General features: G+C 39.7%; 1 protein-coding gene across 2 annotated transcripts in view; it reads right to left on the reverse strand.

The window, feature by feature from the left end:
- Positions 1 to 18,201, reverse strand: part of Rnf13 (ring finger protein 13) — a 74,713-nt gene that overhangs the window by 14,283 nt on the left and 42,229 nt on the right. For both annotated transcript variants that reach the window (XM_041659342.1, XM_041659343.1), the window contains exons 5-7: positions 17,492 to 17,579; positions 12,292 to 12,382; positions 7,756 to 7,861 (exon numbers count right to left, since the gene is read on the reverse strand). In XM_041659342.1, coding sequence (XP_041515276.1) covers positions 7,756 to 7,861; positions 12,292 to 12,382; positions 17,492 to 17,579 — 285 coding nt within the window. The remainder of the gene's footprint in view (positions 1 to 7,755; positions 7,862 to 12,291; positions 12,383 to 17,491; positions 17,580 to 18,201) is intronic.

Consider the following 18,201-nt stretch of genomic DNA (forward strand, 5'->3'; position numbering starts at 1 on the left):
AAAAAAGCCGAATAGTAAAAAGAATATTTCTTCATGAATATGCTGAAAACTGTGGGAGCCATATGAAAATTCAAAACCTCAGGGATCTGTATCTAAATCAAACACATTTAAATAGCAGAGCTGCACTAGCTCTCACTGCATGTCACATCCCAATAGAGAGCTGCACTAGCTCTCACTGCATGTCACATCCCAATAGAGAGCTGCACTAGCTCTCACTGCATGTCACATCCCAATAGAGAGCTGCACTAGCTCTCACTGCATGTCACATCCCAATAGTAGGGCTGCACTAGTCACCGCATGTCACAAAAAGCCCGTAAAGCGCCACCCTTCCAAGTGAGGGTATGCTCTGAGAATAGACACACAGCAGCCCACAAGATGCAGCACTGAGATGAAAACCACATTTGTGTATGTGGACTGAGGGCTCAAAACATTTTAAGCTTAAAGTATTCAAATTAATCTCACCTGTTTCTTCTTACTTTGTTGAATCTGGCTACCAGAAGATTAAAAATAATAGTGTTCTATTGCTTAGCATTGTGTTAGAAAACCTAATGTAAAACTGCAGATAACTATAGTCAAAGTTGCACAGTTTGTGAATATATCGAAATCATTAAATTGTGCATTTTAAATATGTCAATTTTATATTACAGAAATTTGTTTTTAAGTTAGACAAACCCACAGACTTAAATGAAAGGACATGTAACCTGGCATTCTCCACATCTGTGAATAACATTTATAAAATTTGACTACAAAAGGATGCCACAGGGCGGGTGTTTGAAAATTACATAAGAGCTCATAACATGTTTTCTGACCTTAATACAACTAAATTAGAAATGTATAGGAAAAGACACTGGGGGGAAAAAAACATGTCTGAAGCTTAAAACTTAAGTAAAGTAATCCGTGAATCACAAAGCAACTCACAATGGGTAACAGGTTTCTGGTGAAGCCTCTTTACCACCTAGAATCTCAGCAGCCCAGAAAAGACCATGAATTATGGAGGAAGGTGAAACACTAACTCACTGGAGGAAGAGAGCTGTTCACTGAGCCATACAATTAGACAGCCTTAACCATTCAAATATCTGATGGTAGCTTTGAGATGGTGTGGGCTACTGTGGAGCCAACCCTGAGGAGCTGAACAACAGCCACAGGTGATAGTAGGTTGGAGTACAGCCAAGTACGCCTACTTAATCCTCCAAATGAACCACAGGGATAATTTTCTTCTCTCCTAAGACAGAAGGGGCAAAAGAACAGAGAAAAGGCTGGAATTGAGTTCCCTTCACATAGAAAGAGAAATTAACACAATCAGAAATGTCTTCCACAGGGATGAAGCCTTAAATAAGTTGTGCAGCCCAGTCCCAGGGGATCTATCTACAAACCCTCCCTTAAGTCTCAGGGAACATTGCAGAAAAGGGAGCAGAAAGATTTTAAGAGCCCAAGGATTAGGGAGTTTGCTCCCTAGTAACACCAGAAGATACACCCATGAAGTCTCACCAAGACAACTGCCCAAATGTGAGCTGAACAAAGATGACAACAATGAACATACCAAACTGGATGGAGAAAAGCCCATGAGGCTAACAGAGAACTACAGGCAACCGAGGAAAGCTGGGAATAGGAGAAGTGGTCCTCCCTAAGGAAGAGCACACTGATTGGTTGTCCAATACCAAACAGACAGCCCCCAAAACATCGTATTAGGTAGCATTATATGAACTTAACAGGTTATATTTAGGAGTATATATATATATATATATATATATATATATATATATATATCTTACTTATATCCATACTTATATGCATGCAATAACAATTAGCTTTAAGAAAATAGGTCATGAATTTGAAGGAAAGCAGGGAGGAGTATATGGGAGGGTTTGAGGGGGAAAGGAAAGGGAGAAATGTAACCAAATTATAATCTCAAAAATAAAATACAAATCTTTTTTTTTAAAAAAAAAAAAAGACTTTATTTCATCTAAATCCCCTAAGGGACAACAGTGTAAATAAGGGCAGTGAAAAAAAAATGACTTTAGGAACAAAAGAAAAAAAGAAGAGAGAAAGAGAGAGAGGGAAAGAGGGAGGGAGGGAGGGAGGGAGGGAAGGAGGAAGCAAGGAAAGCCAGGTATGGTAGTACACACATCTTTAATCCCAGTACTTGGGGAGGCAGAAGCAGGTAAATCTCTGCAAGTTCAAGACTAGCCTGGTTTACATAGAGAGTTCCAGAACAGTTAGGGCTACACAGAGAAACCCTATCTCAAAAAAAATGAATGAATGAAAGAATAAGAAAAAATATTTTTATGTGTTTTGTTCACTGATAAATATATAAATCCCAAAGCAGTGTGGACCTGGTTTATCATAAATGTGGAATGAAACTCTACTTCTCTGAAAGACAATTAAATCACATAAACACCTAACAACAACAGATGGTTAAGAATACACAAAACTCATTCCACATGTGACCGAAATTGTCTTAAAGCTGTTAGTGAAGTATATGAAGAACTGAAATCACTTTGTCTCACTACACTGAATAGCTTCCTAAAAATATAATGTAGTAAGAAGCCGAGGCCTTCCAGGAGAAATGGAGGCCTTTACGCTGCCTCCCTGTGACTGTTAAGGAGAGTCATCAGGATGACAAAGAGTAGAGCTGCTTCCAAGAAAGCAAGCAGAGAGGAAGAAAGTGGAAGTCAGCTTCAGAAACTCAGAATGGCGGCAACAGAACCCGGGACAACGTAGAGAAGCAGATGGGGACACACAGATACACAGACACACAGATACACAGTTCCACCAACCACAATCCCAATCATGGCTTACTGGTGAGGAGAGAAGACACAACCACCCCATCTCTTAAAAATAAGCTGGGTGACCATGGTGAAAAGAGACTTGTCCTAGGAGACAAACTTATAGCCCTCACCAGCCTGCAGTGCAATTTCTGGTTTAGGTAAGAATGATCCCTCTGGTAGCCAGTGTAGTAGAGAGGAACCCCATTTTATCACTACGACTAGAGGGTGAGCTTTTGACAGGGAATCTGTTTAAAACTGAGCAAGATTAGGGGCCTGGGAATAGAGAGCAACCACAAGCCAGGGAGTTATAATTTAACATGGCACAGCCCTTGGGCAAGAGACTTATAAAAAGCAGGAAGACACTTATAAAAAGCAGGAGGGCCAGATGCTGACGAGCTGAAATTGTAACCTACAGGAGGGTTGGCTCAGAGCACTGAATGAATAAGCCCACTTTTGCTGGCCCAAACAGGCACACTGCTGGAAATAACCATACTGTCTGATAGCTCGGGCATGGGATCTGACTCTTTAGTTGCCTATCTGCTATCCATAACTGCAGAACCCAAGGACTCTGAAGTCCACCAGCATGGGGACTAAGACTTAGATCATAAACATAAGAACACAGGTCCTTCGTCTGTACACATCTCAAAGCTGTGGCTGATTCTTATGCATTTAACATATTTGAGAGATGGCCCCTGCTAGAACATTAGCTACTCCCTTGGATATAATCTAGGGAAACTCAAGAGAGTGAGAAGACTTGGCTAGCCCACAGACTGCTAAGCTAACTGTGACCGGCAGAGGCCCCTGGTACATAAAGAAAGCTCTATTAGTAGAGACATTTTTGGTGGATAACGGACACTTGAACAACAGATTAACACCAGCAGAAATCACATGACTGACAAGAGGCAAGTTCACCTGGCCCTCTGTGCATGCCTCCCCACCCACCTGCACATCTCATGCACTTAACTGGTAGTCTGCAAGTTTTACAACTCCAGCACTTCATCCCTCCCCCCACCATGCTTCTGAGTTTTCTTTGCTTTTTTGTCTGTATGTACATGTTCATATGTATGCATATGTGTCCTGGTGCACATGTATGAATGTGTGTAGGTCAGAGGTAGAAAGGTGTCTTCCTCAATATCTACCTTACTTTTCTACGTCAGGGTCTCACACTAAAACTGGAGCTCACACATGAGGTGAAGATGGATGGACCTCAGGGATTGTCTCATCTTCACCCCCAGCACCGGGACTACAGGCAAGAGCTTCTGGATGCTGGAGATGACACTGGTCCTTATACTTGGACCTTGGGCACTCTGCTAACCAAGCCATCTCCCCAGCCCATTTTTATTTTTAGTTCCTTCCTTTTCACATCAGTTTTAGCAGTAAAAGTTGACATTTTTTAAATTCCCCATTGTACATTCTTCTAAGTTTTGTTTGTGCTTTTTCCATTGTTGAATAATCTTTTCCTTTCCCTATCTTGTCCCCTCCTACCATGTTTCCACCTTTCCCCCTCTCTACTGTACTTTTAATACCATTTTATCTTGTTGTAAAAACTCACATGTATCTGTCATTTAAGTGGTGTGTGTGTGTGTGTGTGTGTGTGTGTGTGTGTGTGTACACACAACATTGGTTCTCTCCTTCCAGCATATGGGTCGCAGAGATCAAACTCAGATTGTCAGGTATTACAACATGTAGCCTTACTCTATAAGTCATCTTGCCCACCCAAGCTTTTACATTTTATTTCTTTTATCTAATTTTGCCATTATTGTAAAATCTTGATGCTCTTGGGTTGTTTGTAATCTCATGCTCTGTCCTCTTCCCTTCTAGAACCGTTATTTTCTTTTTTCCCTTTTAATTAATCTTGCTTCTCCTCCATTTTCCCCCTTTTCCTGTCTTCTTCATTTCATTCATCTATAATTTTTTATAATTACCTAAAACAATTTTTGGGGTTTTTTGTTTGTTTGTTTGTTTTTTTGGTTTTTCGAGACAGGGTTTCTCTGTAGCTTTGGTGCCTGTCCCGGAACTAGCTCTTGTGGACCAGGCTGGCCTCGAACTCCCAGAGATCCGCCTGCCTCTGCCTCCGAAGTGCTGGGATTAAAGGCGTGCGCCACCACCGCCTGACCTAAAACAATTTTTCATGGTACTTTCAGAACTAGTTTTCCCATTCACTGTTTCACAATCATTGGTGATCAAGTGGACAGGGTTTAACCTATTTTAGTGTATGTCTACATCTTACATGGTTTGATGCTGCTTGTTTTCTCCTCTGAGTGGTACTGAGGTTTGAGCCTTCAAGAAAAAAAAATCCCCAAATAAAACTAGAAATCTACACAAACAAATGTATAACATACATACAAGAAATAGTAAGGCAGCATGACTCCATTAAAATATCCTATATCATCAGCCACTGAATTGAAAGATTAATTAAACTGCTGACTGAAAATGTCAGAAGTTCAGTAGTGGAGATGATCAGTAACCTGGAATACCACACAAGCGTGCAGATTAACTCAGTCCAGAATCTGGGGAGGAAAATCAGCAAGAGAGGAAAGATCAGACAGTTAACAATATGAATGAAAAGTCATAATATGATAAACAAGATCAGAAAAAAATCTAGATTTCAGAAACTAAATAGAAACAGTTGAAATTTTTAAGAAAGAAAGAAAACACCGTGGAAAGCACCAATAAGATACTTGAGCAACCAGAAGAAAGAATGTAAAGGATGAGGATGCAGTTGAGCAATCAGGACATTCAAACGTTATGAGAAAAAACAAATTAGCATGACAGTGTTCAAGAGGCCAGCCTAAAGTCCACAGGATGGAAGGGGCTGAGATAAGAACTAAGGCACAGGGAATGTGATGTGTGCACACCACAAGAAAGTGAAGATAAAGGACTTAGAGAAACTGAGAAACAATATTGTGAAAAATGGTCACTCCACCAAAAGCAAGCTACAGACTCAATGTGAGCCTACCAACATTTTAATGCCATTCTCAGTGTTCACAGAAAGAGAAAAAATAGACTTAAAATTCATATGAAAACAAAAAATAAAAATCCAAAGAAATCCTGATCAAAATAAATAATGCTGGAGGCATCGCCATCCCTGGTTTTAAGTTATACTACAACACTATAGCAACAAAGACAGCATGGTGCTGGTACAGACAAACACATCAATGGAACAGAGGACCAAATACAAACCCACACAACACCAACTGCATGATTTTTGACATATGTTTTAAAAACAATACTGGAATAAAAGATGCCTTTTCGACCAACAGTGCAAGGAATCCAGGCCATCCATATGTAGAAGAACGAAACCGCATCTCTGATTTCATTCTGCACAAAAATCAACTCTAATTGAATCAAAGACTTTAAAGTAAAACTTGAAATTCTGAAACTCTTGCAAGGAAAACGGCTGGGGAGATAGTTTAGCCCAGTGGTTCTCCACCTTCCTAACGCTCTGACCCTTTAATACCAGTTGTTCCCAACCTTCCTAATGTTGCGACCCTTTAACTCTTTAACACAGTTCCTCATGTTGTGGGTACAGGTTATTTCTAGCAGCATGGGCAACTTACCAGTGGAGATAGCACTGAGAAGAAACATTTCTTCCTCTTTTAACTACATGCAAACCTCAGGGAGGGTGACACCTAATGAGACCTCTCCCCTACCTGCTAACTGCCTACAAACCCTCAACAAGACGAGACCACCACACTCCATGATGGAATGCTGACAGACCCAGTCTTGTACAGGTAACCACTGCTGCTAACAGACTAAAAGAACAAGAAAGGCTTTTATATTGTTTGAATTTTTCTCTTAATATTTGAATAAAGAATATAGAATAATTGTATATCTATTTTCTCTTCAAATACTTTTATATCACATATCATAGAGCCTCTAGAAATGTCTTCAACATAATCCCAAAAGAATTAGGATTTAGCCAGGTGTGGTGTCGCACACCTGTAATCCCAGCACCAGGGAGGCAAAGGTGCACAGATCTCTGAGTCTACATAGTGAGTTCCAGGTCAGCCAGGGATACACAGTGAAACACTATCTTTTCTTTAAAAAAAAAAAAAGAAGAAGAAGAATTAAGCATGACATGGGCCAATATTATTTTAGTATCATTTTGAAAATAACTTGGACCTCTAGAGTTCTGCAACCATACTCTTTATGATGGTCTTCGAGCAACCATGCATCATCCCTTTAGTTTAAGCCCTCCTAATGTTTTTTCTTTACATTTTAATATGAATTTTCTCAAATTCACTTCTAGATGAACTTGGAGAATTTGCTGATATCAATATACCACTACCTAGACTCTACAAATGATACTTCATTTCTGTATGCGAATTCATACATCTTACTTTTTTCTCCATAGTTTTTTTTCATTATTTCATTTTTTTAAGTGTATGAGTGTTTTGTCTGTATGTATGTATGCACTACATGCATGCCTGGTGCCCAAGAAAGTCGGAAGAGGGTATCAGGTCCCCTGGAACTGGAGTTACAGATGGTTGTGAATCACATAGGTGATGGGAACTGAACAGTCTTCTGTACAGAACAAGTGCTCTTTCTCACTGAGCATCTCTCCAGTCCTCCTTAGTTTTTATAATCCATTTCAAGCTAAGCTATAGATATCAGTATATGCCCCCCAAGTACTGTGTGTATACATATACAATATGCACGCATATACAATTTAATAGATTCAAACAAATGCTATGCATTTGTGTACCGCAAATTTCTATCTAGATACAGAACATGGTTCTCACCCGGGAGAGTTCCCTCCTACTGTTCCAGTAATCCTTTACCCATCCCCAGGGCCTCATACACATTTACTGTTTGTTCGTTCTTTCTTTCTCTCATTCATTCACACTATATTTGCCTTCTCTAGAACTTTACATAAATAGACATATTCCATATGTACTTATAAAATTTCTCTTTCTTAATTTGTCAATAGTTTTTTGATCTACCCATAGTATTTTTCATAATTATTAGGAGTTAACTGACCTACCATAAAAATGACTATCAGGATGAGGCAGATGCCCACTATGATGAGGAAAGGAATCAGATAGTACTCCAAAGGAAGACTCAGTTCTGGAACTAAGATTACATGGCCCCTAGAAGAAAGAAAAATTAATAATTTAGAGTTAGTAACAATTATCAAGTTATGCTATTTTAAAAAGATTAATGACATAGCCACTAAATTCAAATCTGCTTTGCACATCTCATTTTCTAAGATATGACTTACATAATTTAAGACAGATGTTCTCAACCTGTGGGTCAGACAACCCTTTCACAGGGGTCATCTAAGACCATCAGAAAACACAGATGTTTACATTACAATTCATTACAGAAGCAAAATTACAATTATGAGGTAGCAACAAAAACAACTCTACGGTTGTGAGACACCACATTAAACAATATTAAAGGGTCACAGCATTAGAAAGGTTAAAAAACCACTGGTTTAAAGGATATTTTTTATATTTTTAAAGTCTATTTTGTATATTTTTCAGAATAACCCCTGAAGGAATATTATTTACTGAATGTAGTGAACTATAGGAGAGTTGTATTTTATTTGGAACATCAGCATAACAGAAACTGTAGGGCTAGAGAGATGGTTCAGTGGTTAAGGGTACTTGGTGATGTTGGCAAGGACCTGGTTTTGAGTCACAGCATCCACAAGATGGTCCACAACCATTCATAACTCCAGCTATAGGGGACCCAACACCTTCTTATGACCTCCATGGACACTAGACACACACATGGTGAGCATATACACATTCAAAGAAAAAAAAAACACACAGAAACAAAATAATAAAGCTTTTTTAAAAAAGTAGCATCTGAGTAATGCATAATAAGAACCTCTACCTCATTCATTGTTCCCACCAACATAAAAACTCTATAGACTTGGGCCGGAGAGATGACAGCTCAGTGCTTAAGAGCACTTGCTGCTCTTGCAGAGGGACTGGCTTCAACTTCTACTTTCTATACTGGGTGACTCATAACCACGTCTAACTCCAGCTAAAAGATCACATGCCCTCTTATGGCCTTTGCAGGCATCAGACATGCACATGTGCACATACATATATGTTGACAAACACTCATGAGTATAAAATAAAAATAAACACACCTTTTTTTACAGACACTCTACAGCAGTAATCCTCAACCTTCCTAATGTGTGACCCCTTAATACGGCTCCTATGTTGTAGTGACCCCTAGTCAAAAAATTATTTCATTGATACTTTATAACTATAATTTTGCTACTGTTATAAATCATAATGTAAATATCTGATATGCAGGATATCTGATGTTTGAACCCAAAGGGGTCACAACCCACAGGTTGAGAACCACTGCTCTAGAGAAATTACCTGGGACAATACACACAGTCCCTGTGCCCCTGCATTCATCTGTGAGATATGCCATGAAAACATCTCAAGAAATTTCTAGGAGTGATTTCTTGTACACTTCCATGTTCTCCACAGTTTGGCTGCAGAAATATGTATGTTGTGGGAATGGAAACCAGCAGGTATTCCATCTCTCACTCCTCTTTGTTACAACCGTGCTGTTGGAGCTGTGACTTCACTATTACTAAACAGCTGGAACCCTACTAGATGCAAACTATGGTCAGAGTTGAGTTCACTGATGTGCATGTCACGTGAGGCCACACTTTACACAGCATGGAAGCATTGCTTTACAAGTCCCCTAGGCTAAGGAGGGGCCTACAGCACTCAGCAGTGTGGATGTTCTCTCCTTTGGAAGGACTGCGGTACTAGACCAGAGCAGAGGCAGCCATCTTACCCTACTATTCACTGCTAGGTGATTTTTTTAAGGTAATAATGCCACATACTCAGTTCAGGTAAAGTAATGACTCTCAGTATAAAACAACAACAACAAAAAAAAAAACAAGTGGCTTCTTTTCCCACTAACAGAGGTCTTTAGGATTCACAGTACTTATGAAAAAAAAATAAACTATTTTGACTTCCAAACTGTTTTTACTACTATCATTTGTCAAATCTGCATCTAAGGAATTCAATTAACCTGTAACAAGTATAAACAATACCAGGGATTTCTCCCAAATAATGCAAATATCCTCCAAAAACTTGCAAGGATTGCAAGAATACAGTGTAACTTTTCAGCAGAATAGAGGATAATAAATTATTTCACATGAATTTTTGTAGCTTTGTTTAAAATACCTAGGTGATAATAGCATTGGTGCTGAAAGAAGAAACCAGCAGCAGGCTTGGAACCTGCCTCATCTCTCTTCTAGCAAAAGGCCATTTCAGAAAATAATTTCATCTGGGCACAAACCCTCTGCACTACACCAATGGTGCCTCTTGTGTGAGCCATCCATCTTCTGGTACGTCACTGCCACATCCCCACCGACATGCTACAATTAACAGTGCTGCTGTCCAAACGCTGGACTGCTCTGCTAACCGATGACAGCTTCTTCATCTTTCAGCAGTTCGCTTATACTTCCTGTACTCCAGTTCCTCTTTTCTTCGTGTTTATGACTTACATAGAAACATTCCCCCATATGACAAAACAAACACGGTTCTGTGATTTAGCATGATGACTTGCTTAGAAATAACTTGCTAGGCAAGAAGAAATAAGTTATAAAAAAGCACATCAGGAAGTTCCAATAAAGTAAAATTAACACATGTTAGAATAAACATGGTCTGGAATTCACTACAGACATTCCCAGAGGCACTGCTGGGATTCAGTGGTCTGGATTCTAAACCTAAAATTCTACATGTCCTATTCACGCTAGCCTGCCACATTTCAAATCACTTTAGCTATGGTCAAGACATTCTACGATAAGTATAAATAGTCTGAAATTGATTAAGTATTTTACGCATTTTGAATTACAGGTTGTCCTGGCTAGTTCATTGTCAACTTCATAAAAGTTAGTTATCTGAGAAGAGAGAGCCACAATCCAGAAAATCTCTAAGACTGGTCATAGGCAAGCCTGTGGGACATTTTGTTAACTAGTGATGGATGCGGGAGGGCTCAGACCATTGTTGGTGGTGCCACCCCCGAGCTGGGGTTTAAAAGAAAATAGGCTGAGGAAGTCATTAGGAGCAAGCCAGTAAACACTGATCTTTTATGGCCTCTGCTTCAGTTCCTGCTTCCAGGTTCTTGCCATGACTTCCCTCAATGTGGGGCTGTTACCTGGGAATGTAAACAAAATAAACCATTTCCTCCATAGACTGCTTTTGGTCATGGTGCTTTATCACAGCGATTATGCCCCTAACTAAGACACGAATTCAATACACTTTCAAATTACTGCCCTTTCCTAGCCAGACTGCTAATGGTAGAGGTAGTGACAGTGACTACCTATGGCTGAGAACTGTTTCCTATTTTGTGTCTATTGCAGGTGAACCTACAGATTCACCCCAGATTAATCTCAATTTGGGGAACAAGAACAACAAAGAGGTACTTAAGCAATTCTAGTAATTTCTTACCACATCACATTCTATGGCCATGCAGCTAATATTGACCTTTGAAGCACAGAAATGTGCAATGGAGGAAATAAGGTTTATTCTGTGTTTGTATTTTCAGGTTAATTTCAAACGTGATGTCAAGGCCTACATGTGAAAACAAATTGCTAATTTCTCAGGCTCCCCGCTGACACACACAGCCAATAAAGTACAGAGCTTTCAGAACCACACACCAGAGTCTTTGATCCGTCCAATTATCAAAGAAACAACCTGTGATGAGCTCAAATGTTGGCTACAGATGCACATGCTGGAAACTGAACTCAGGTTCTCCACAAGAGCAGTATACCCCCTTAATTTCTGCACCATCTCTCCAGTGCCCCTATGTGCTATTATTTTTCACAGTGATTAAATTAATTAGACAGTGTTTAAAAAAATAAAGTGAAATTTATTCTTAATATGATTAAAAGTTAGATTTCTATTTTGAAACAAACTATCTCACTAACGTACAAAGTAAAGATACCCACTATCTCTACTGATTACCATGTGTTAAAGGTACTGTCAGTGCATTTAGATGACAGAAAGCACCCCAAGTAGAAAAATTAGAAAGGAAAGGCAAAGCCGTTCACATGTGTAATAGAAAAATTATTATCAACCATAAAATAATTTTGGCAATCACAGATTAACATCACCATATAAAATAAGCTTTCATTTATGCAAATTAAACTCTCCTTAGAAAATGTAATGACAGAGTAAAGTCTATCAATAATTGTAACCAATAAAATACCTCATCAGAAACTTGAAAAGAAGCCATAAATGGAAAACTTATGTTTAGCCACACCAGCAAATCTCTATAGCATGAACATATTTTTAATACATAATCAAATACAAAAGAAACAATTGCTTACAATACAGTGATTTATATTAAGAAGAGATAATTTAGTGCAATCTATGAGCACATAATAAAATAATCTTCTCCAGGCCAGCCAGGGCTACATAGTAAGATCTTATCTCTAAATAAATTATTATCAATGTAACTAAAATTATATAATTCTAGTCTAATATAAGGAACAATGTGAAGTTACATGATATTTTTGATATTCATTACTTACCCTTTTTCATATGTGAATTCATCTTTCAGGGAATTAGCTGATGATTCACCAATGAAGACAGATGGAATGTCAATTTTCTTTAATGTTTCAACTGTGTAAAAGAACAGTAAGTTTATTTGTAAAAAGGTAGCATTTAAGGTTCTGTCTAACAGCAGCAAATAAAATTGGAAGCAATCACATTCAGAGTCCACGGCCTACTATCTGGCCTACCAGACTGCAGATTTATACTCACAGCAGTGTTCAGAAGCACCGCACGACGAGACAAGGGCAATGATGCTCATACACACACACACACACACACACACACACACACACACACACACGCACACGCACACACACACACACACACACACACTCAGTTCTCTCAACATCTTACAGAACAGAAACATAAGTTTTTATCTTTAATATTTCCATTTTACTTACTCTCCTAAATACATAAAACTTTAACTATCAAAGAACAAAGAAGATGGCAATATTTCAACCTTCCTTCCCACAAATTATCTAACTCCTAAGTAAAGTGGAAAATTTTTACTTTACATACCCAATTCCAAGACAGAGACAAGCCACTGATGTAAAACCATTTTAAAGGAGTCTAAGAGACAGCACCATGACCCTGGCTCTCAAGCGGGAAATGGTGACAGGGACTAACTGGCATGAAGCAAAGAGCTAAGGGAGTTCCGACTTCCTCCTAGAGGTTACAGCAGAGCTAGCTTCTGACTGCTTTTCCCAGAAACTGGATTCTGACCTCTGTATTTAAAACCAAAATGAAATGTCACACAAAAAGAAAAAAAAAGATTTTTGTTTTTAAAATTATCTACTACTCAGGTTTGGAAATAAAATAATTGGAAACACAAATAAAAACAATCTTCTCCAGGGGGAGATTTGATGAAGATAGCCCATTTAGGGCTGAATATTCCAAGGAGATTTGATGAAGACAGCCCTTTAGGGCTGAGTATTCCAAGGGTCTCTCAATCTTTGCATAATGTCTGACTGTGGGTCTCTATATTTGTCCCACCTCCTGCAAGAACTTCTCTGATGGTGGAGCTCAGATTGTTCAGGCTGACAAAGTACTTTACCCCATGAGCCCCATTACCAGCCCTAAATTTTTTTTGACAAAACTTAGAATTATATTCCCTTTGTAAGAGATTTTATTCTTTCATGAAGATACTGTGATAAAGTGTGAGAGAGACTTGAAGCTATTGACTTATAATTGTTAGTAATAACATCTACTGACCTATGAGATCAAGAAAGAATCAGAACAGTCCTCAATAATGTACACAAATCACATATATCACCTGAGTTAGGATGTATCAACTGAGATTTTAAAACTTAAAGAAGGGAATTTTAAAGAGAGAAAAGAAAAGTCAAATCTCCAGTCTTTTGCACAGCAAAGGCACATGCGTCAGGATAACGAGAGCTCTCTAACTGGACTTCTGCTCAATAGGACAGACTTCGGGCCCAGTACTGCAAACCCAGACCATCCACGGCTGGTGAGGTGATGGACTCTGGTGGAGAACCTACTAAGGCCACTTTCCTAAAGCAGCATAATCCTAACTGCATTCTAAATACTTATCCCTACACCCACAGGTCAGTGAAGCTCTCACCCTGTCAAAGAAGGTTCCCTTTGCAGCAGATGGAGACCACTGCAGAGATCCACAACTGGTCAAAACACAGAGCACAAGCGACTGGAATGCCAAATCTCAACTGATACATCTACAATACAACCCTATGCCTAAGGTACAAGAAAATTGAGTAAGAAAGAGCAGAAAGATTCTAAAAGACAGGGGACCGGGATGCCTGATGCAAGATAATATCTTCTAGACAAGACAGGAAAACTGTACCCAACAAATATGGTCGTCCAAACAAGACCTGCACAATGACAACCCCAACCCCAGCTGACGTGTCAGCATTGATCAGAAAAGATCACAAGGGGCTGTAGGAAATCAATGGCTGCCGAGAGTGACAGAGAGAGAGAGGGAGAGGGAGAGAGAGAGAGAGAGAGAGAGAGAGAGAGAGAGAGAGAGAAATAAGTTTTCTCCAGCATGAGGTCAATAGGCTATTTAATTCCCAAGTGGTTGGCCCTAAACACATGAACATAAAAACAACACTGTATAGACTCAGCAGGTTGTGTGTGTGAAACAATAACAATTAGAGGAGAGAAAATAATTAGGGAGAGGGGAACATAAGAGACATTGGAGAGAAGAGAGGGAGGGATAGAAATGATGCAAACAGAATTCATATATGAAGTTCTTAAAATTTTTTAATAAAAAATATATATATATGATAGTCCTGAATTGTGGAAACTACATCGTGTAGGGGAAAAGGGCCAGCCAAAACACACCACCCTGCCCCTGAAACCTAAGCTAGCGAACGAAACCCACCCTGGCCCTGAAAGCAGAGCCAAAGGAACATACTTCGTCTTAGAACCAAAGTCTATGAAAGAAATATGCTTTAGTCCTGAAATTAGAGCCAAAAGGCAACAAAGGGACAGTGAAAGAAACACAGTTTGGCCCTGAAACCAGAGCCAACACTGCCCCTTACCAACTAAACCAGCCAATATCTGAGCAGAAAAATCTTCTCCCTGGGAAAACTGCCCCTATGAAGTGTCCGTTCCCACCCTGGCAGAGGTAGCCACTCTCCTGGACTCCTCCTTCACAAACAAATCTTTCTTAAAAGAGTTTTTCATCAGCTCGAAGCAGAAGAACCTTTGCTGAGGCATTCCCCTATCACTGGAGCAGGAGGAGAGGGCTACATTTCTACAGGGGTTTTCCCTTGAGCAGAGTAAAACAGAAGTAACATCTTGGGTGGGAGCAGAAGAAGGAACAGAGAGCTCTGCTAGGATGTTCCCACAGGGGAAACTGGACAGAGCTCAGCTGTGACGGCTCTCTCTAGGAGGGGAGCAGGATTGCTATATCCCCACTGCACCCCAGCTTCAGGGACAGTCTGACTTCCCAACAAGCCAGGATGTCTTTCCCTCCAGAGCTTTAGCAGTCACAGATTAAGTGAAGGATACAGCTTTTAAAGAACTCACTGGGTAGATGAGCATGGTGTTACACACCTCTAATCATAGCACCTTGAAGGAGAGACAGGTGGGTGTAGATCCATAAGAGTTCACTATGGCTACATAGTACCATATCTCAAAAAAAACAAAATCATTGCAAAGGTCTTTTTAGCTCCTTAAAGTTGGCTCATTTTTCCTGTGAACTAATATTCAGAATAAGAAAATATTCTCATTTCAAATAAATTATGAATGTGTCCACATGATGTAAAAGACCAACTGATACAACAAAGTATATTGGAGGCTGGGCATAGTGGCACACACCTTTAATCCCAGTACCTGGGAGGCAGATGCAGGAAGATTTCTGGGAGCTCTAGGCCAGCCTGGTCTATATAGTGAGTTCCAGAATGGCCAGGAAGACATACAGAGAGACCCTGTCTCAAAAAAATAAAAAAAGGAGGAGGAAGAGGGGAGGAAAGAAGGAAGGGACAGAGGGAAGAAGGCAGCCATGCAGCCACACAGGGACTGGTAAAATGGTTCCATGGATAAAGGGTTTGCTTTATTTAGGAAGATCTAAATAGAGTTTGGAGCCGGGCGGTGGTGGCGCACGCCTTTAATCCCAGCACTTGGGAGGCAGAGGCAGGCGGATCTCTGTGAGTTCGAGACCAGCCTGGTCTACAGAGCTAGTTCCAGGACAGGCTCCAAAGCCACAGAGAAACCCTGTCTCAAAAAAAAACCAAAAAAAAAAAAATAGAGTTTGGGTATCCAACACCTATATAAAAAGTCTAATTCAGTACTGTAGTTTCTGCAGCAGAAGACAGGAACAGGAGGATCCCTGGGGCTTTCTGGGCAGCAATCTAGGTTCTGGGTTCAGTGGAAAATCTCAAAGAAATAAGATGAAAGTGCTGGAGAGATGGCCCAGCAATCAAGACTACTTGCCTGCTCTTCCACAGGACCCATATTCTATTCCTAGCACCTACATGACAGCTCAAAACTGTTTACACTCCAGTTCTTGGGGATCCAATGCCTCTTATAGGCCTCTGTGGACACAGTACACACGTGGTACACAGACACACGAGCAGCAAAGCACCAAATCTATAAGGTAAAATACAGTGAGGAGCAATAGGAAAAGACACCTGATACTGGACTGCTGGACTAACACACACACACATACACACCAATGCATGTACATGCCCAAAACATATGAAAGAAAGAATAATGTACAAGCCTTTGAAATTTTACCAGAATATAGTAAATACTCTATACATCTTAAAATGTAATGCTGTATATATCTAAATAATTACCAAAAAATGCTTATACAGCATTCCTTAATTTTTATTACATTTCTAGTGTGTGTGTATGTGTGTATCCCACAGCATGCATGTGGAGTTAACAGGACAACTTTCAGGAATGGATTCTCTTCCTTATGTGGTTTGAGAAGACTGAACTTGGGTCATTAGTCCTGACAACAATGTCTTTGTTCACTAAGCGCTCTCACAGGCCTTCCATGGCATTCTTAACAAGTAATGAAATCACTGTTTATGGCCTTTGAATTCTTTTTTAAAGAAAATATCTACAAATCAATAAATAAACACATAAATGAAACAAAACAAAACAAAACCATTCCCTGTTCAGAAAAAGGAGAAGTCAATTCTACTTCATTTGGGAATTAAAATTATCCTCTAAAGGGCCCCAGACTTTAGTAAGCCTAGAAACTTTAGCACAAATGACTCCAAGATGGAAGTGTCATTCAGGGTGTAAAACTAAGCACATGGACAGCATTCCCTGCCAAAACTAAAACAAACACCTAATCCATCAAAGCCCATGGTTCTGGGAAAGTCTCTAACTGTAGTTCTGCTTCTGGCTAACTGTTCTCATTAACTGAAATATGTCAGCCCAGAACATGGGTTACGTGTTTAAAAGCTCATCCTGAGGAAGATCCAGGGCTACACTGGGATCTGAACATTCAGTGTAGTTGCTAGCTGGCTAATAAAGACATTCTATTGGCTTAAACCCATGTCTGAGCAGTCTTCTCTGGTGAATACCCCACAGTAATCCCATGATGGCTAACAACTGGGAATTATCTGATAATAAAAAAAGAAACTTTACTGTTTGAACAGAAAATGAAAGAACAAATTCTGTTAACTTTAATTTCAAATGATCTGTCAATCAGGAGACAAGAAAAGTGATACCTGTACTTACTGTCGTTGGATCCCATGCTAATCAGGTCATCAGAGTCTACATTGTGAACTATGGCTGCTTTGTATCCTGCTCTCTGTGCATTTAAAACCTGCAGACGAGAAAACAGTCATAAGATGAGGAAAAATGACTACAACAAGTCTAGAAACCTATCTTGTGCCTCTGTGGGAATAAAGCACAGATGTTCTTCAAACACGTGGATGTCTATAAGGGACCACTGAAGAGTTTTTTTAGATACTTTCCTAATTCATTCAGGGCGTTAGGAGAATCCACAGCAAATAAATGTAGGAGATATGGCACAAGTATTAAGAGGATGCAAAGCTATAAGGAGTCTATTTCCAAAACAGAACCTTGCTGTGAGCAGGCTGAGTAATCACTAGGCCCCAGGCATTCAAATCCCATCACAATACTTACTAGTGGTATAAACTCAGGCTGAGTACTTTCTCTGTATCTGAGGGGGTGGATACAGTATGCATGTTCACATACATGTACACAGGTATAACTCTATGTGACTACCGCTGGAGACCAGAGGTTGACATCGTTGTCTTCCTTGATCACTATTTACTTTCGGAAGCAAAGTCTCTTTTTAAACCCAGAGCTCACAGATCTAATTAGTCTAGGTAGTCAGCTTGCCCTGGGTATTCTCTGTCTCCTCCTTGGCTGCCACACCTACCCAATATTTAATTTGCATGGTGCTTAAGATCAGTCTTCAC

This window comes from Microtus oregoni, unplaced genomic scaffold (genome assembly GCF_018167655.1).
Source record: "Microtus oregoni isolate MIOR12 unplaced genomic scaffold, Mior012 000010F_ref0000083, whole genome shotgun sequence".
In the NCBI taxonomy this organism is placed as follows: Eukaryota; Metazoa; Chordata; class Mammalia; order Rodentia; family Cricetidae; genus Microtus; species Microtus oregoni.